This window comes from Varroa jacobsoni, unplaced genomic scaffold (genome assembly GCF_002532875.2).
Source record: "Varroa jacobsoni isolate VJ856 unplaced genomic scaffold, vjacob_1.0 scaffold_1230, whole genome shotgun sequence".
Lineage (NCBI taxonomy): Eukaryota > Metazoa > Arthropoda > Arachnida > Mesostigmata > Varroidae > Varroa > Varroa jacobsoni.
In genome coordinates, this window is record NW_019214132.1 from 20407 (window position 1) to 42264 (window position 21858).

General features: G+C 39.0%; 1 protein-coding gene across 4 annotated transcripts in view; it reads left to right on the plus strand.

Annotated features, from left to right (window-relative positions):
• The first annotated feature begins 8984 nt into the window (after positions 1-8984).
• Positions 8985-21858, plus strand: part of LOC111267861 (proton channel OtopLc) — a 50925-nt gene continuing 38051 nt past the window's right edge. For all 4 annotated transcript variants that reach the window (XR_002684876.2, XR_002684878.2, XM_022846418.1 and 1 more), the window contains exons 1-4: positions 8985-9283; positions 13663-13760; positions 16273-16456; positions 18159-18418. Coding sequence is in view for 2 of the 4 variants with exons in the window: in XM_022846418.1 (XP_022702153.1) it covers positions 9218-9283; positions 13663-13760; positions 16273-16456; positions 18159-18418 (608 nt within the window). In the remaining 2 variants the exon portion in view is untranslated. The remainder of the gene's footprint in view (positions 9284-13662; positions 13761-16272; positions 16457-18158; positions 18419-21858) is intronic.

Below are 21858 nucleotides of genomic sequence, written 5' to 3' on the forward strand. Positions count from 1 at the left end.
ATGCCAATCTATAAGTCTGATATGGACGAGGACAAGTTTTATCGAATATCTTTGATATAATTTTCTTTCAAACTAAACTTCTGTGACAGCATTTGTTTTACTAATCCTTCATGTGACGTATTTATCGGCGAATCTTCTTCGATAATCGGCGAGTCTTAGGGACACGTTGTGGTCTAAATTCGAATCCGAGCATAGACATACTTCGTTTCGCGCTGGGAACCAGCCGTCTGATGGAAGGCCTAAATAACGATGCCGGACGTAAAACAGGTTTTGGTACGCGTGCCCACACCTAAACCGTAGCTACTGAAGCTGACTCCATCGTTCGGTTCGTTCGTAGTGTTTTCTTCACAGCTCTCAAACTTTGATCATCCGGCGTTTAATTAAATACTCTGCGATGGGCTTCGACAACAGCCCGATGACTCTATGACCAAGTGTATACCATCCTTGTATAGAAATTGCGCTACCGCGTCTCCTTAATGGAAAAGTGTCATATTAAGCTACCCTCTATTTCTGCTGTTCTGCTAATGCTTTGTTTACCTCCTCGGAGAATGGTTTTATTCATTCTTATACGACATGTAGAATTTAACACGCCATTACCTTTCCTACACGTTCAGTACTCGACTTCAGTTTTTTTTTACGTTGCTGAATGGATCAATACGTGCCACCTGTCGCTCCTCTTCTCTCAGGTTGTGATTCACCGTAAAAATTAATTAGTCCCTTCTAGTCGATAACGACATATAGCCTCTTTGTTTCATCTAATCACTCATTCCTTTTTCCAAAAAGCCCGCATCTTTATTTCCGCAATGTCGGACATCCATTTTGGATCCGCTGTTATTTCTACCAATGGTTGCATTGCCCCACATTTCAATCTTCCTCCGTTACGATTGCTTTTGGCATTCGGCTTTTTTTTCCCGGTATCACTGCGAGGTTCTATTCCATTTGCATTTACTCCAAATTCTAGCTAAACACAGATCTAGTGGCCTTCACATATTTAGAATTCAAATGAAGAGGTCAATGTCTATTATATATGAAATCGGCACAATTATCACGGGTGCTCAGATGAAGATCTTACGTAAAAATAATAACGATCATTCACACAAATGATAATGTAGAAGATAACACTTTTTTGATAAAATAGTAGTTCGCTTTTAAATACTATTTGACATATCCTGCCATTTGAACCTATACTATTTGATAATACTATTTGACCTGCCAATGCTCGTTCTACACTAGTACGCCATATTTGTTTACAAGAATCTCTGTTTTCGTTACCACTGATCCTTGTTAACCATAATTATAGTTTATAGATATCCATTTTGAAAGTGCAAAAGTTGCCATTGCAGGAACCATTTAAATCCTAGCGCACCCTAACATAACTAGAGATATGTCCAAATGTATGAGTAAATGATGCAGAGAAAACACTAGCACTTTGTCACCAAAGGACATTTTAACAACTTGTCCAAAAGCTGATCTCTGTTAAGCTAGTAGACTGCTTGGGGGATATATTTATGTGCAGCTACAAAGTGTGACTCACAAAAATGTGTTTTAATTTAATATAGTTTTTGTTTATTTAACCTTAATATCCGAATATAGTTCTGGTACTACTTCGTCCGATAGTAGCGTAAATATCCTAACTATGCATCCTAAATAGCTGTCAATAAAAAGCTGTCAATGGCCCCATTGTCACTCTGGTTAGTTAGTATGGTTGTCTTAAAAATCAACGGCCTACGGACGCATCGCTACAGCATAGATACTTTTCGTAGTAAACATCTCGTGGACACGTGTAACTATAGTGATGTGGCCGGGTTAAGGAGCGAACGCACTTCAAAAAGCTGCTTCATCACAAAATAACTATTGACAGCATATTTTCATCGTTAAATAAACAGTGATAATAAGAATTTAAATGGTGAAAACAAAGGCGAAATAAACTATGGAAGATACTCAGCAGTAGTAAACGGTTATTTTCGATGAACTAGTAGCAGTGGAAGCTATTTGGTGGTGCTACAGACGTTTTCAGATACGTACAACGTTATGTTATTACACTATTATATTGTAATATATGTGGAAACTCAGCATGTGGTAATGGTGTCGTATAAAAGCACCAAAGGTATGTATTGGTTTGCAATAATGAGGCCTGGTTTGTTCTGGTTTTTTCCACTTTATTCAAGACTAAAAGTCTATTTTTTATCGCAACATGATGATAAAACCAAAAAAACAGTTCAACAATGTGACATAATCGTCTTTTGCAAAAATGTCCGTTAAAATCATGAATGAAGTGTTTGTGCCTTAAAACGAGAAGACTCCAATCCAATGATAAATGATGACAAATAACATGTGTTGTCCGGTGCACAACCTTTTCCCGAATGAATGTGAAGATAGAGCACAATGATCTGGTAGCTAAGGAAAAGATACATTTAAACAATATTCTTTAATTATTATTATTAAGTTAATTATTGAATAAAGTTATGCTTGTTTCCTGTATAAGTGAATAACTTATGTTTTCAGTTGTACTTGCCAGGAGACGACACAATCGTGCGGTTGTTTTTAAGACAGGTCATATCCAACGGCGTACATCACCTGCAGTTGACTTCCCAAATCTGACAAATATATATAATGAATATAATAATTTTAAAAAGACGGTACATTTGCACATTTAATCTATTGATAGGGAAAGCTATCCTAATATCGTCCATAGGTTTGTGCTGCGTAACGACTGGGAAAAATGGTTCAATATTTTTCTTAAATGCTTAAAGGCACGAACTATTTAATTAAGATATAAAGTTTAAATTGAAAAGAAGACTGCCTTTGGTTCACCTCTTTTCATTCGCAAAAGCTGCATTTTGCGAGTTAGTTGCTCAATAGGAATGGCTTCTTATATTACGCCCACAAAAAAAAGAGAGCTGAGACCCCCTTTCTTGTGGGCGTGGAAATTATCTTCGTGGAAAAATGCACTAGGGTGCAGATCAAAAGACATCTCAGAAAACCAATCTTCAGGCGTTTAATGATATCTAGAAACGTAACGGTGCTATATTGATAACAACAATTAATGAAGAGTTTTTTTTTTTCTTGTAATGGGTTAAACATAATGTATTTTGGTGCAATATTTTGCAAGCTTCTGTGTACGAAATTCGAATCAATAGACTCTATTATGTTTCCCATTTCAACGATTACGGTTAGAAAATGACTTCCTCGCTATGTGCTAATCTAATAGACATCTCTTGATAATTTTGGTGTATTATTGTAACAATATTAAGTAAATGGCCTCTATCCAAAACTGAAAAGATGTCCGTAACTTACGGATTGAACCTACGGATCCGTGACAGATTGACTGTCACGGATGAACATTACCGAAAGCCCGACTTTCTCAACCGAGCTGGCTCTTGTTAGAAACCGACGAACCTAGTAGACTGTTTCTTATTTCGAGCTGACCTAACAAACACTGTTCTCCGACAGTCGTCCGATTTATTTTTCATACACTATATATACGTATCCTTTTTTTTATCAAATTTTCTATAACCTTCAAGGCTAAACGGTAACTTAATAAAGCAAACGATTAAGTAAATTAGAGCCACTGGTGTTGTAAGCAACAGGAAATCCTGATCAAAGTTGGTTAGAATAGTACTAAATACTACGTGTGCTACTAAGACGTACGTGGTTTTAATCGTTGTCTTTAGATATTATAAAAAAAAAAAAAAGTAATGAAAATGCAGCTTAATGTTTGCCTTTTCTCCCCCGTCTTCCCGTCCAGTCCTACTGATTGATTCGTTCTTTTTTTTCCTTTCTTGACTTGATTGAAATGAGTTCCTATCTGTTAGATTAAGGCAGATCGTTAACATTGTTTATTAAGAGGGCAGGTTGCTTGTGGTCCAGTACGAGCAGGTATAGACAGCTCTGCTCTATCGTGAGACCTTGATAACATTGCAAGCTATGACAAAGTACCAAATATAATCTTCTCGTTAGCTTAGATCAACTGTTAGATAGATTGACAATTGCAGAGGTTTGTGCAAAAACAACTTTGTAAATTTTGAACGTCTCGAATTTAAGCATAACATAGGTAAAAAAAATAAAGCAGATGAAGCTTTGCCTTCAAACGTTTGTTGGCTAAAATCTGTTCGGTATTCCGGTATAGACATTAGCAATATTGGCAATCCATTGTTTATTTTGACTTCTACAGAAAGACCATACTCGCGTTCGACGACTGGAACAATATGGATTGCTTTGCTAACTATTAATGATAGATTGTAAAAGCCAATTACATCTCCATCCAACAATTAGATTTCATTGAAATGCAAATTGGTGTTTTTACAGTATCGAAAAAACACTGTAAATGATATAGCATTGCTTACAGACTATAATTTTAATTAAAATACAATTAATGGTCCGTTTTCTTTTGTTATTTTAAGCTCACCAAATTCCACGAATTGGCCAGCTCTACTAATGACAAATGAGTAACTAATATCCGAACGAACACCTGTTTGTTTCGGAAGTGACATAAAGTAAGTTTCGCTTTTGAAACATAACTATAATAAATAATATAATTATAATAATAATTAATATAATTATAATAAACATAATAAAAAGCCCAGAAATATTCTAATGAGAATAGCATGTCGTTTGATCTGTGAGAACATGTAGTTATCCCATTACCTTCTTTCATTTGTTCCCCGAACGAATGTCTCAGTAACTAGTTATTCTTCCTTCGAACTTGCCGAATGAGTCACATCTTGTAATCTTCACAGTCAATGGCGTCTTTTCTTTATTTTTTTCGGTTGTATTAAGGTCAAAATAAAGGAAGCCATTTTTGAGATACTATTTGACCTCTTGGCCGTATGTTTACATCGTCTAATGCACTTTCAGTGATTCCTCTTTTTAGCACTGTTTCGTACAAAATATACAGTGTCCTCAATCAAAGGTAAATTAGCGCATAGCCGAAAATCATTTATGCCAAATTATGTCGAAAGCGGTAGACCCCTTGCACAGTTGCTATAAATATCTCATTAATTAGTAGTAATTAATAATCAAAAAATTAGACGACTGTCGAAAAGTCCTTATGATCGCATGGAAAAAGCAGAACGTATCTGGATAAGTGTAAACGAAATAGGCCAGAAAACGTTCGTTTAATATTCTGATATAATGCAGTGTGCTAAACCATTTACCACCAACATACAACTAGGTCGAGGTGTATAGAATAAATATACAAAAATATAGAAAATGATGCCTTCATCAATGGATCAGTAAATGCACTGTGTTCTACTATGTCAAAATTCCAGTCACACAATGTAGCAGGTCTGCTATTGTATATTACCCGGTACGGTTTTCCGAACGATTCAACACAAAAGGGCATCAACCCACTTAGAAGAAGATCGTTACATCTTCTAGTATTATTGCGTAAAAGGCAGACACAGAGCATATCTGAATAAACACGATACTAAAAGGTTAATTTAAAAATACGCATGAAAACTATGTATGTATATGCGACGTCTTACCCGCATTGGGTGCAGAAACGTTTCAGCAGAGGAGATTAACAACGTTCATAGAGGAAAGAGAAGTTCGCGCATCTGGTGCAATTTTTAAAAAATACTCATTGCCTTTATAGTGCTAGCATCAATTGACCTATACGAAATTCATATCGTGGCCATCATAATGGAAGCGATGCACCGAGAGATAACGTCAATAGGTATTAGTTAATACTATACAATGGAAGTATAACAAAGAGACCGGCTTACGCTTAAGAATATTTTCTGCCTTCTGTTTGTCTACGATGAGATTCGGTCTGAGTAGTTTGTTTGTGCCTTAGAAGTGACTGTCCTTTATCGGCGTGACTCAAGCAAGTACCTCATGTGGTCAATAATGGGAATATATAGTGCGGATACTCTGGACCGGTTCTATATACAGATGCAGCAAATGACAAACGTAAGGCGGCTTTAACAACATTAGTAAGGTTATACGAAAGTAAACGTTCTCAATGCTTAATTAATCATCAGGGATTTTTTTCTGTGTAGTTTGAAGCGGCATCGATCGCATACACTGTGAAGTTCATAGACGCACCTGTACTGATTCATGCTGCTTGTACGCTCGCCATCAAGCTTGCCCCCACGCTAAATTTTGTGACTAAAGATAATTGACATTCGTCGAAAATAAAATATTTTTATACATAAAATATTTAAGTGGACTAACGGTGTATCTAAACCTTAATATTTATCAAGGCAACACTACTAAGAGAGAGAGAGAGAGAGAGAGAGAGAGAAAGAGAGAGAGTGTTTCGCTAACTTACACAAAACAAACTTTGCTAATAGAGAGAGCTGAAATTACAATCCTAGAATTCTCCCAGATAGCAATTATGTAACGCGTGGATCTTGAACCTTTAATGCGCCACTAGCTTAAACAAGGACTATAAAAACGGCGACAGCTTTCTGGTTCGGACACCCACCGCTGAGCCCTCTTTTTTGTCTACAACTTAAAATGGAGTATCTTTTGTGCTTCTTATTATTTTTCATCACTGTCGAGTCATGCATAGACTCTAATCTTAAGCCGTTATTTAGCGCTGCGATTGTTCAGGCATCATTTATGCCTACAGATTAATTATGGTTTGGTCCACGAGCCGGCTTATATACAGAGACCCCCTCCATCAATATATATGGGCAATATAAATGGATATGCAAGTAAATATATACGAAGCGGCCTATGTATATTTATTTGCAAAAATTTGGCACGGTTTTAGAAAATGAGATTTCTGCGCAACGCTCGTTTTCTAAGTATACGCAATGGCCTTTATGCAAGAGATTTTTCATGTGTCGTTTTGTTGGTATAAGCTTCGTTAAAGCAATTCTTTTTAGCTTTGACTTTGGTCTCGGTAATATTGAACAACTTTTTGACCGTCGTCTTGGAACTGGAAGAAGGAATAAAGTTCATTTCTATACTTACATGAGCGGTTGCGTTTTCTTCGTCCTTTTAGATGTTATTTTACAAGTAATCTCAAAACGTTTAAAAAAAGGTATTCTCCTAACTGGATTTCCATCGCGTCGGCCTTTATAAGGCACGTTACTTCTTATCATTAGGTAGAAACAGATACTTTAAACTTTCTATATTTGAGTGCCGTTTTAATTTATGTCGGCTGTTTGCCCGGCCTATTTGTCCATCCCAGAACATGCCTCCATTCTCAAATGGTTAACCCTACACTAATTGACCAGTGAGGCGTTTCGTTCGAAAACGTATCGTCGTTCTCCAAACACTTCAGCTACCCACCGTTACAGAATAGTTTGTTCTACATACAAATAAACTTCTTTAGTAACGCGTTCGCCATCTCGGAGGAAGTGTCGTACCCTGATATGTCTTTCGCTAAACACCACACGCGGCACATGAGTTTCGGTCGAAAATTTGTTTCTACCCACAATAGACATATCGTTGAAATCGTAAGTAAGCCAGCGATCATTTATGCGCTCTACGCCTGCATTCAGAGACAACAAACTTATCGTCAGAGAAAAATCGAATACAGCCTTCTGCCGGGATAATGGTAACCAACACGGGTCGAATCTCTGGGCTTTACTGTTCGAGGAGCGCCTCTATCTATCTCACATTTGTATGCTGACTTGCATTAAATTTGCCCACTAACGTCCTAATTAAAATACGAGGTTCGTTAAAAGTGCCCTTATGGACGGCAGCGATTAACCTTAAAACTCGCGCTGTTATTTCTCCATTGTGGATTGTTTGTTGTGCTGCGCTGGAACCTACTTCTGTTTCCTCCGCAGCCGCGTACTCATTTGCAACGCATTACACCGTCGATTTAGTGGTAACCCGAGGAGTTTTTAGGGGTTCGTCCAGCGCATGCGCATGGGATAATAACTAAAGGCCGCGTAAATTACAAAAACGACACAGTGTTGCTCATAGGACGCTCCTCTGTCTGGTGCCAGATGTGGAAAATAAGTGCACATCCATTATGACGGACAGTCCGCCAAAGTCCGTTTCAATTTAAGGGCCGTACCCTGTATTTGCTACGTTTCTCGAAAACGAACTCAGGATATCTTCTAGAGGCTTCCTATCCTTTGCTAAACCTTGCCTCGATACGGACGCTGTGTAGATTATGATCGGCTCGACATATACGAAATTGCTTGACGTACAAAATAGGGTTCTTTGTCGAAAAAGTTGCTGGAACTCAAGCCGGTGTTCCTTGACCATACGGCCGAAATCACCGCTGAGCGCAAGCCTGTCCACGGTCAGTCGCAGCTTCCATTAGTCTAGTCGGTTTCTCCAAGGTGGTTCCAAACACGAGCACCAGCATGTAAGCGAGGATTTGCTTTGTTAGAACGCACGCCTACTCTTGACCCGAGAAAGCTGTCAGCACACTCACACAATTTCTACTTATATTTGAAATATCTCGTTCAGCTATGACCGCTTGTAAAACCGTATAGATAAAAAAAAACGTGCTAGGCTGTATGAAGAAACACGGTTAAGTCGATCAATTCTATTAGTAAATTTTTGCCGGGACTCAAGTCGAAATGCCCTTGTTAGCATTTCGAAGAACAACACAGTGTAACATGTTTTCGGCAGATAGCCTATCTAGCATGTATAGAAAATACTTCCTATACAAATAAAGATGTAGTAGAAAAAAGTAGTTGCACTATGTTTAAATGTATTTTCGCATCAGACATGTCCTATTCATACATGAGGGCATTGTTCAAATAGCGCTTTGAACGAGCTTTTCCATATACAATATATGTAGTCATTGATACGATGCGACGCGAACCGTCGTCGACCCAATCACAATCAGGCCTTAATACGTCGTAGGCTTTGCGTTAATTCGAAATTCCTATCCGCAGACTCCACTAACTGTGATCAAGGATAAACGATATTAGCTCACCCGATCCTTTTTCTTGCATCCTTCTACAAAATCCGCAATAATCTCCTATGTTTCATCGTAGTGTGTGTATATAGCAAGCTAAGGTGGATCTCATCTCATTTACTTTTACATAACCCTAGTAGATATTTCTACGAACATTGAAACAGTTTGTTGTTGGCGTTGAACATAGTGAAGCTGTTAGCGTGAAAGTGAACATTTTCTAAGCGCGTGCACTAACATGCAATGCGCATCTACGGCAAACTTCTTAGTTTTACTTTATTAATAGAAGCACTTGGGATACTTTCTCCGTCTTTGTTTTTGGCTCTTTCGAGGGTCTCTTGTGAGGTTCGGTAGAATCGTAAATACTATGCTACTTCTCTAATGGATGCCCCAATCGACACCGATTTATCCCGTATGATTTTTGAGCAACCGTCTTTCAAGGACAATGTAAGATTAAACACGTAGAACACATAAAAGCTTTCCTATTGAAACACTGTCAGTTAGGCTTGAAGTAGGAACAAACAGTGTATATGGCTTTTGCGAAACGCAGTTTTTACGAAATTATTAAGTAAATAAATAGCAAAAGCAATCTTTTGAAGGCTCGTCGCAATTGTGAGATATAATTAAATCGCTACTTCCTTATTACGACTGGATTACTCTTGAAATAAGATACATTCTCCAATTGTACTTTTATCGAACTTCACTCTGTTAGCACAAATGAGTAGCTCACCGAAGATCGGTACAACTTTGTATATGAGAAATAAGCACTTTACTCAAAACAGCTTATTTACTGGCTCTACACAGAAGTTCTGTCAATAGAGGTAATGTTATTGTAAGAATTTTTGGTGTTTATTGTTAATATTAAAATTTCATATAAATTTGAATGTTTAAATCGAGCGCCCTAGAGTTAGTCTTGCGCTAAAGGTCTCATCATCTGCTACAGTCGTCTCTACTCATTATATATTAAACCTTTGGCCGAAGATGCCACACGATAAAACGCGCTATCGGATACACTTTTTTATAATATGTATGAATGAAGTGCGGGCATGCTTAGCGCGCCAGCATGTTTCGTGAATTAGAACGAAGCATACAATGGCTTGTTCGACCAGTTGCCACAAGCGATTTGCTGCTCCTTTGATATTAGTGACAAAGAGAAAAGAGCAGAGTATTACATTTGTCTTTTAGCTTAGTCCATAGCAGCTTGGGACCGACAATGACAATTTTCGAAATAATCCTAGTTCTCTATTTAATTTTAGCATTTCCAATGTTTTCAGTAAAAGTATCTTCAAGTTTTTTCTAGTTAAACATAACAAGAAAATGTCATTTTTTACAGTGCAACCCTTCGTAGCTAATCGCTTTCTTAACACAGGACACTTGATTACTACAAATTCGCTACTACAAACTTAATCAAGCTTCAGAGTGTCATCCAGAAGATTTTAGTCTTCGACAAACGTGCTTCTATTTTCGATGTGAACAATCCGCGTCGCTGAAGTAAACCCCCTAATCTCTAATGTTTCTCACTATATTCAATGCTTGTGTTCATGCATTTTTTGGAAAGAGCCCAGAATAGTCTTTTATATTCTACCGTATATGCAGGCATAGATCTATTATCCACTCCATGGCATGTCTGGGATATCGAGCGAGCAACTGATTTACCGTAAAAATAGCCTCTAGGTCAGAACCGTAAAGCTAGTAAAATGACCCTTTCTTATAAGATGTCTACACTTTACGCGAGCAGTATCAAGCCTTTCAGTCTTAACGTTTTGCACTTTCAAAAACCATCGCAGCCTATAGTACTGATAATAAACTGTTTAATAAATTATCAGAATTGTCGCCGAACGGCGAAATGGAATGACGAGTACATTTTGTCCTGACAGCTGCTTACTTCGGTATAATTTCCCAAAGTCCATGGTCTACAGAGACCAAAAAACTATTTGACTTAAAGGAACTTGACAAAACCCTAAACCTAAACTTCCGTCATTCAAGTTAATCCGTCATTTGAGATATTGAACACTGGTCGCAATATTGTCGGTGGCCATCTCTTAAAACTTTACATCGTGTGTGTACTCTGTACCCATATTTAGGAACTCCCAGTTTTTCAAAATTTCAAGTCAAGATTTTATGCTCTTTGTAGAGTATACAGCTGAGCTATATAAAAAAAAAAAAAACTGTTTGTAAGAGACATTTGAGATAAACAACATCTCGCTTACCTAAATATGAGAAAAACACGGTACAAATTAGAAGGAAATAGACTTGGAATGACCTACACGTAGGACAAGATTTTACTTAACACTACCGTTGGAAACAACCGGTGTAGCAAGAATAGAGCATACCAATATATTAGTAAAGGACCCTTCTATAATATCCCTTAGGCCGAATTGTGCGCGTTGCTCACTTCTGAGAAAAGATAAATGAAAGACGCCTATGCCATAAGCCTACATAGCTCAAAGGAGCGGTTACATAGCTTCAGAGGTGGACCTATATAAACTTCGTGTAAAGCCGTCACTCAGTCATCCAGCAAAGCGCAATGAGAAATGCGTTTCTTTCTTAAAAGGGTTGTGATTATGGCTCGAGACACTGCTTTTTAATCATTTGCTGTTAGATCAAGCAGCTAAAAGATTATGATTAATCAAGGTACGCCAGTTACGTTTTGTTCGAGAAGAAAGAAGAAACGATAACGATGCGGTCCATAATTCTGATCTATAGTCAGAAGCTGGTGCATATTTCAGCGGTATTATATGCTGAAATATGATAATACGCCACTGATGTTGTCAAAATTTGTTTCGACATACGCAAAATTACGATGCCTTAGTCCGAACAGAGGTGTACACGTATATCCGTATTTCTGCGCAGCTCAGTGGTTTTTTGAAGCCACTTTGTCCCTGAATATCTCTGTGAAATTGGCACCGACGCCATCCGATTTCATATGTCATTGACGTTCTTGTCTCTCGAACCCCACCTTGACCCATGTAGCCCCTAAAATGGTTATGAAATATAACTTAAATTAGATTACTTTTATAACATGTATTGTTTAGTTTGGCCATTGAAAATGTAGCTTTGGGACAGAAAAACGGCAATAGAAAAACGAGCTGGTGATCCTACTTCTTCAAAATTCAACAAAAGGTTGATGAAGTGCAAAAAACTTTGCTATTTCATATGGGCCCATTTTTTTTTTATATTTAGTTAAAGAAAAAAATTAGTAACGAGGACTGCGCTAACTTTCCGACCCGTATACACCTTAAAATTCTGAATTTTTAATAAAATCAACATCGTTTTGCAAAGTAGGCCACACACTCCTATCTGTCTTCCACTAGACTTGAAATAAATGTGCTTTTAGGCATGACCCTTTGTGGTAATTTCCAATATTAGCAGTATTCTATAAAAAACATCGAAGTTACGAGTCGAGCAACTTTCCAGATTGTCCTGGCGGTTTTAAATATATGTTAAATTATTTTGCAAGTGAATGGGGACGGTAATAGTTAAAGCTTGGTTAAAGGACGCGGCTTCATTGCAAAAGATTCTAAACCCATATATACAAACTGGCCTTCGACTTGAAACGCTTGTCTAGAAGGTACACCATTTACTGATTTTCAAATGCAGCCCACATAATGTTTCAAGTTTTATGCTCGGTATTCCATTGGACGGCTCCTACCACGAAACCAACTGTGTCCATGCCCGAATTCGAAGTTAGGCGACAACGCGTAACTTCAATTAAAAAATTTGATGTAATGCCTAACGTCGATCCCCGACGTAAAACTCAAAACATAGAGCGCATATTATCTAGAAGATTAGGACAAGTGAACCCACAATGAACAATCAGCGAACATACCGACACGGCTTAGACCAAATGAGAAAAAAAAAAAAGGAAAATGAATGTCTGCACAGACTCATCTGACACAGCGACCATAACATTTTCTTATAACGATATTATTTTTTAACAATTTAATGCGCAGAGTGGCACAGTTAACTGTAAAGTGCAGAGCTGTTTCAAAATAATTCTACATTTCGATAGTATATTAAGTTTATAGGCGTTGGATACTATGGAACATTGAATTAGACCGTTACCGTCAATAGTCTCGAGAGAGACTTTTCGATCGGAAGGGAAGTTTGTGGGTTATCAACATGTAGATTTGATGAGCATCTCGCTTTGGATAGATACAGCTCGATAAAGAGTCCAATACTTAGACGTATTTGAATAGGAAATGAAAGGTAGCCCGAGCTATTTGATCATTCTATGTGCTAATTCTATAACGTCATATATAGGCAACTAGGCTGCTAGAAAGATCATCTTGAATTTTCAAGCCGGCGCATGCGCATGCGCATACGTAGAAGACTAAATAAGGAATAGTGCATTGTAAAAAAACTCAGTATATATACTAGGCTTGGGATAAATAAAATTGCAAATCCGCCAATCACGCATTTCGTTGATTTTGTTTAGCTAAGATAAGGGCACGAATCTGTGTAGAAATGGTAGAACGGTACCTATTTTCTTCAAGTAAAAAAGAGTGACATTGCGTAAATATACTGTTGAAGAGAGAGAAATGGCACATTGTTCTGCGGTCCACAAACCAGATCTGTTATTTGACAGTTTCTCACTGGGTAGTGTATTTGTCATGTGACGTATTACGACTGGAGGGAAGTATACCTATGTATAGCTGAAATAGTGCAAGATTAATTTAGAAAGAAAATACTGTTCCGCGCTGAAAAATCTTCATTTTTTCTAGCAAAACCCGTGCAAAAAGGAATCGAGCAAACCCACTTCAGCAATGTCGCAAAAGTTTAACTAAAGTCGTACCCGAATGAACTCTGAAAATGTGACATTTCAGAACGCTCCCAGGGCAAGTTCTTTAGGAGATGTATTTGACGATAGGTCGAATCGTTTTCAGGGTCCAAAAACCTCGTCTTCTGAGTTCTCCTTTGACAGGTATGTAAATATATCTTTCCCGCCCATTCTTTCCTGGCCTACCTAACCCACCAGATTGCATTGCACAGATAAGGCAACGTCGTGAAAAGCGTTTGTTCACAGTTGTCCATCGGAAACTAAATTCAACTAACTACAGCAGTAGAATTGCGTCTCAAGCTTCAAGCGATAGACGCTGGGGCAACTGGTCAATGCGCTTATGTGATTACACAGGCAGTTTGTCACTAGGGTTCGTGTTCAGACTTAGAACCGTAGAAATAAATCGACAGCGCGAAAAACAAGATTGCAAACGTGTTTATAGCATGCTTGTTTCTACGGCGTTGGCCGATTCTATAATGTATGTAGTAAGTGGGAGCGCACGCTGAGCCAGTTTTAAAGCTGTGCTTATCTTTACAACACTGCAAACAACGACGCTATATAGAGTCACAAAAGTTAAATAAAAGTGTGTGGAAAAACAGGTACGTTTTAAAATATGGAAAAAAACACATGCATGGAAAATATTTCAGTGCTGTTATTAACTGTACTATATGATAAGCGCCTGGAAGCACGCAGATTGCGGGTCACAAATCGTCTCGATCCTGATATCGTATGTAAATATTAACAACAATATGTTGAAACTGCCCTAAATTTAAATGTTCGTTATGCTCACTAAGGCGCTTGAAGCTTAGAATCCTGGATAGAAACATTTATAGAGCGGTTCTTGTCTAACACCTAATTATATTGCGCAACTTTTCGAGAACGAAACTTTTTTTTTGTCTCAATTGCTACTCAACATTACAAGTAAGTTGTTTACTAACAGTTTTACTGGAAGCTAACAGCGCCGAAAATGGATATGTTTTTATAATTTAACAGAAAGTAGGAATTGTAAAGTACATATTTAAAGCGCACTTCGTAAAGTCTGTCTCGTTTTGGTTTAGATAAATCATTATCTTGTTAGGCCTTTTTTTCATTTAAGGCGTAAAAACAATGAAAAAGCATTTAATCCGCTTATAGTTTAGTAAAAGAGCATAATAACTTCAATAGTTTGCCAATGTGATCAAGGTTAAAAGTCCATAATTATCGTGTCTCGTTTGCGACGTGTTACGTAGCGGCTTACGTTAGCCGAATTTTAAATGCAGCCCGTCATACGCTGTCATCGCTTTCCAAATATTATTCCATTTATAGCTCTGAAAAGCCAGAAACTCATAAAAAAGAATGAATCGTCGAGATCGATCGAAATGTCTGTCATTTTTCACTGAAAAGGAGCTGCGTCAAGCCAGGAACGGCAAAATGAGACACCGCAATAATCTCCCCTGTCTCCCGAGCGGACTATTTGTGTAGTTCAACGTTTGGAAAAGTTTGTAGGTCAGTCAGTTCGCCGGTCAGGCAGTCTACCAGTACACCTCAATGTACACGGTACAATCGGATGTGCGCCCGAGCAGCCGCAATAAAAACAATTTAACATAAATAAAAGTTGAACACTTCTTCCGTTTTTTTCTGATGCTTAATGTTAATCTGGGTGTTTGTACATGGCGTGACGGAACGGGGCTAGGCGTACGCAGGTGAGACATCATACAGCTACGTTTGTTAGTTCGTTAGTGGGTTCGGCTTTGCGACTGTTTTCGCTGCCGACTCAGAAGGAGAGGTATTAGAAAAAGATCTGTTTCTCGTGCTGTTTATCTGCACGAGACTGAACGCTCCTGTAACCGGGCAGACCTGCGCAAATATATCCAAACAGAAGTCGTGCATTCATGGCGATATGGTAGATGTAAGCAGAGTTGTCTGCAGATTTTCTGTTAGGCTGTGAAAGCGTATGCAAATAGGAATCTTGTCTCACTTTCAGTAAATATAATGTTTTTTCCTATCTAATCTGCAGAAGCTAGGATCTGTGTGGCGCATACTGCGCTGGAAAATTGTGCAGATCTCATTTGCCTACTCGGATACGAGTCTGCATAAGATACTACCCGTATCCTAATCATCAGAGTCCGAGTTAGATTCGACCATACAGTTCAGAAATAGCCGTTTCGACGGCATCGCAGGTCAGCCACATCAGAATGAATGCTGATCCATAGGCACATTCTCTGCGATTACTTTACTAAGCCACCGCATATAGGTCTTACGCTTTCTCGAGTGATTGAACTATTATGAAAAGTAAATAAATGAAACCTTGTCTATAATTGATGCCGATGTTTACGTGCTACTTTAGGTATGACGTAGTTCCTAATTTCAAAGTTACAGAGTAATCTAATGCATGAAGGCCCTTCTTTTACTCTTAACCACATATTTCAATGAGCATGATAGGGAACAAGACGTCAGCGCGGCGTGAAACTAACTTTTCTATCTCTGTATTTTAACTTTCAGCCTTGATCAAAAATGCAAAGCAGATATTTTGCACTAATATAAAGATTTTCCCTGCTGGTATGTGATTATTTTGTAGTTTCTCTTCGATAATTGTAGAATTATAGTTATACGTTTACTACCTTTACCATTACTTGCAGCTATATTTTTCTATTTTTTTCACACCTAATATTTCAAGACGAGGCCGGCTACAGGTGGACCTGGCTACGTCCTCGCCCGTGTACACACGATATCGACGAAGATTTTCCAGCATCCCCATCAATTCCACAGTCAAAGGAGGTTCTCAGAACCCCCGCAGGACACCAACTAAACAACTACCTCAAAACGGCAGCAGCCAGAATATTCAGAACCTTCAGTCAATGGTATGGGAAGCCTCCCGAGTGTATGGGAAGGGATAATTTAACACGAGATGATGATTTCCATTTTAAAATACTTTAGCTCACAGGACCTTTTAACTTGAAATCGATGTTTCTTTTATCAGGGCCTAACAGAACAACCATTGATATTTTAGTATAATTCTCTGCATATGTATTTGGAAATAATATCAATATTTGTCGTACCAACCGTGACTCAATCGTCACTAGTCACGGCGTTTTTCTACGAGCAGGCCAAAATGCGGACAAGCTAGAGGATGCACGCTAGAATTAAGAGCAATTGTTTGAAAACGGTTCAATGCGTCTGGTCATGCTTTGCTTTCTGTCGACAACAAATACTGATTGATTTACAATTTGAGACCAACTGTTAACATCAATGCTAAACCATGTCTTGGCATTCTCCATGGCTGCGGTAGATGTCTCACAGTAGTAAAGTTCGCGGTTGGTAAGCTCAGTGTCCTCCTGCTAGAGTAACTCCTAAACTGAAATTACTCAACATCCTTTATTAAGAGCGAAGAAGATAGTAACTATGATGGCAACTCTTACGCCACGATGCCTCCCGCGGCTGAAGGGTCTGACGCCACAGGCCAGCTACAGGGTTCGTACGCACGATTTTTAGGCTAAGTATAGGCGCCGTCAGCTTTTAATGAAAAAAAGATAAGTCTTTCGCACGTCGAAGGTTTGAAATTGCAATTTGGGTTTGTAATACCGGCAGAAACTCGTTTACCTGCTTTCCAGCCGCTCTGACAAGGACTCGTAACGTTCAGTGACACGTTGAGAAACAGCCCAAAGCAACTCGGCGTCAGTGTGAACTTCGATTGCACTTGTTGATGGGAACGAAATAGGGATGTGAAGCCTAACTTGACCATCATTTCTTTTGTTTTTCAATGAGTTCCATCAAACAAATTTTCTCTATTTTTCTTTCTAAAGCCGAGTTACGTTGATAATCGCGCCTCTTATAGAATCGGAACGTGGTCTTTTTCAATGAAGTATTATGTCGTCAGTTTATACTAAATGCTTGAATTTTTCCGTCCCGTACCGCGATTAGCTATTCAGCCAGACTAGTGGCTTTCAACACAAAAGAAAGTGCGACCACGACCTCGAACTTAGGCCACAACGTGTCCTTAAGTTTAGTCGGAAAATATATTATGCACTATCCTATCACGAAGACGGCCGCTTGTCCGAACAATCTAAATTTTTCTCTGTCTCGAACATCGAAATAGGAACACATTCTTGCGTCAGAAAGATTTTCTATGGCGTATGATGAAAGCGGTACGATGCTGCGTCAAATTAACAATGGAATTGCTTTTGCATAACCATACCTGATAAGGCCATTAACCATAGAAGCAAAAAGTCTACATAGTATAAAAATCTATATTATATGAGTCATATGATCGACATAATAAGGTACATTTCAATGTCCATGCTAGAGTCGTTGTTTATGATAGTATCTCTTGCTATATCACGAATTTCATAGACTGGGCCCCTCAGGTTACGTAAGTATCAAAGCGTGAAAAAAGTAAGGTCAGTCTCCGCAGCCTATATTCTATATAAATTCTTTTTTCATATTTCCAGTTTCAAAGACAACGAAAATATAAAAGGACGAATTAAAGACGCAGACGTTGTCGAAGTACAGAGTGTCGTTAGGATTTAGGTATATCAAATTAAACACTTGCTTTTTCTCGTGTAGAGTGGGCTCTCGTCTAGTGAAGCCGACCTAAATAACCTGTCTGGCACAAAACTGACAGACGGTGTATTTGCCTATGGAGGGACAGAACTAGCGAACCGAGCATACTCAAAACCTCATTCTTCATCGAGGGTCATATATCGAGAGGCCCGACCAGGTGATAGTGTCTCTATGCAAAATGGTAATTCCGGTAGGGAACCGACATATGATGACACGATCGTCACGTCCAATTCCAGCACGAACACAATGAGAGAAAAGACAAGGTTAGTTAACGTAAGCAACAAAGCGAATAAATATGAGTGTTGATTTATAATAACATTTTTCCAGAACGACGTAAATAACACCTTATAGAAATGTAAACTTGCTCGTTTTTAAGCCGATTTAATTGGGCAGAAAAAAATTGTACAGTGTTAACTGCACTTCTCGAACTCTAGGCACTACAAACGGTTGCAAATTTTAAAAGCCAGTTAAAACTAAAAACAGGATAAATACGTAATATACTTAGGACAATATGGTCGATATTTGTGTCACATCTACCTACGTAAATTGCGTGCGTCACCAGTTTGTAAGACTCTGCATACTGAGCTGCACGAATACGATCATACGTATTGTAATGATGCAAAGATTATAATATTAATTTATCAGTAATTACACGTCTGTAGCGATGTAAGATCAAAGAAAGTAACTGTGAAGCGGTCGTTCTGGCCAGCAAACGACGGAGCTAAAGCGGTTCGCTTGATTTTGGTGCCATCAATGGGGTAGCGGATGATGCAAACGGGGACGAGTTTATAGAACGGATAACTAACTGGGAGTCGTCCCGCCGCCGCTAGTATTCGACGGGAAGAAACCGACGGGTCGAGGAGTGCCAGCGGGTTGTAGAGAAAGTAAGACAGCCACCGGACTAGGCCATGAGGGGTCCACGCGGATATTTTTTAGGAATGATCTGCGCTCGGTTCGAATCCGGTGCACAGGAGACGTGCAAAAGTTGGTATGAGCGCTTTTCCTCGAAAGAAACCGACTCGCTGGGAATTTCTACGCCGACTAATTAGATTTGTCCGGAGCGAAAGACGGAGAAACCCGAAGTCCCCTCTCAAATTGCGCCCAGCAAAGAGCGAATTCTAGCGTTGCTCCAAAAGACGTCATAACGCGCACCTTCCACCAATAGGAATTGTGGTTGTCTAGCTCGGTTGTTCACTGGCCGGCACCAAAAATACCTTGCTAGTGTGTCGATCATAGGATATCACCTAACAAGCTTCCGGTGAGTGGCGGAAATCGTGGATGATTATGACTGTTTCCCTGGTATTTCCCGCAAAACTCGCTTCATGTTCCACGAAGGAATCGTATGTCGAGCCAGTTCGAGGGGAGCTCGACCAATTCTGCGAACATTAGTAAAGATCTGGTCTTCGCACCCTGCTATCAAGGCCACCCAGACAGATATTTGCCGGGGAATATGGTCTAAAGAACGAGAGTATGTACGCGGCTGAAACGTGTGACAGCCTACAGGAGAAAGCTGAGAACGTTCCTATTCTGTCCGTTGATCAGGAATCTACGAATCCACCCTTCGAAGGAGGTGGAATTTGACCCTTTTGCTGCAACAACAGACAGATGTGACTCGGGTCCTTTGAGAACTTAATTGTGTGGGCGTATTGTCGCGGGCTCATAGAGGACGCCTCGATGGCGCAGGACGCCCGAAATAGTGTAACACGTCAGTTGATTTTGGGAACAGCGGGATCATATCCGTTACGCGTAAGAAAAAATCGCGACGGTGTATGGGGAGCACGAAGTGAAGTCAAACCCCCTAGGCGATGGAAGATACCAACCGATGGAAAGATAAGGGCACCCTCCTCGAAATGAGGCAAACATCAAGTTAAGCAGGTTTGCCTTAATATTTAGAAAGTCTCCACAAGAAACTTACGACTGTGTAATGATAACAATAAACGGAACCGTAGAAAGTAACAACAAATACACCATAAATATCCCTTGCATAGTTCCGGCTGTTTCTCGTAACAGGCATATATTGTTGGCTGCTAGCCCCAGGAAGCCAGCTTGTTGTCATCGAGAAAACAAACACGTCACGGTGTAAAATTCTGCGTTTCTTTTTCAAATTTTGAGCAATGCCCAGCGCAAGATAAGTTTCTAATATTTTTTCTAGCCCAAAATTGAGACGCTATTGCCAGCTTAAAATTTGAGAGCTCGAACGACCATCAAAAGGGCATTTGTGATACACCTTTTTTTTACAAGCGAACGTTTTAGAAAGTAGAGCATTAACTGATAGTCAGAATATTTAAATGAGATAACGTTTTTTAGAAACGATATTTAGTACCTTTTCAACTCTTTAGCCAATTTTTGGCCTGTTGTCAATTGAGAACTTAATTCCGTTAATTTTCTTATGTAGCATACTTGACGAGTCTGTACGTATCAATATCGCTTAACGCACAGTTACAACTATATTTTGAGAACTAAAGAAAAAATATTTATCATTTATTTACACATATTATTATGTATTTAAATATATGAATATCCATCAGTAGTTTGAGGCGCAAGATGAAACTGTAATTATGGTGAACAGTGGCTGTATTGAATAATTCTGAGCGCCGGAAATTTCACTTGTAGCATATGCAAAACATTTTGTTTAAATATCTTATTGCTTAGGCCTCAAACCAAAGTATAAAAAAATTCTCAATTTGGACGCGCCATCCAATACGGTATGTCTCTCCTGTCTTTTTACATATTGCACGTCTTGGTTCATCCTGTCGTAGGCGCGCCTGTATCTTCCCCTCATTGACGAGTGTGTAAAAAAAGGCGCAAGAAAGTAGAGAAAAATCAAAGGATTGGCATCCTGAATGCGTATTTCTCCACACAGAAAATCAACTTCTATATCCAAGCGACAAGAAGGAAGCCTTTCTATCTCCTCCACGGTTCGCGCTTTTCTCGCTCCTCTTAGTGAGAGCAGGAACAAGATTATTCAGCTGTACAAGTAGAACTAGAAACTAACATCGTTTGGACTCTTAGATTGAATACGTAAAACATATAAATCCTTATCAACGGTACGGTTGAGCCAGAAAGGTTAGCTGCTTGCCATGTCTGTAACTCGCGCGGACAGGCACCAGCCGATGCTCGGGAAACGCAAAAACTGGGCCAAGCAGCTTCGTTGTATCCGCTCAGCTCCTTTTTGTCGATAAATAGCCTGACACTTCCGAGAAACAGCATCCTTCTTTAAAAAGGCTACCGACTCAACGCTGTCAAAAGAATCGTAGCAAGTAAATTCAATCGGGTGAAGCGTTTATACAGCGGTAATTCTTCATTTTATGTCATAAGTTAGTACGGCCTCTAGTTAATGCTACTGTATTAAAGAGGACGTGCGGTATAATACTTGAAAAGTTTCAACTAATTAGAAGATTTCAAATATATTAGTTAATAAGTCAATAAACCTTTTCTGTTCGATGGCGAGGCCTGAAGCAGTAATTTCAGCCTTTTTCTTCGATTAAATCGGACACTGCCGTAAGATCTGTGGTTTCTATGCGAGACAGGTTCAAGAGTGCGGAAATCGATTCGAAAAATAACACGATCCAATGGTCATTTAGTGCTCAACATTTTGCAGTATGCATCGATTTCCAGCATAGCACGTATGATTGGTTCGATAGTTGAGAGATGATAGATACGGCAAGATAATTAATAGCAGTTTTATCTGAATTTTATTAAA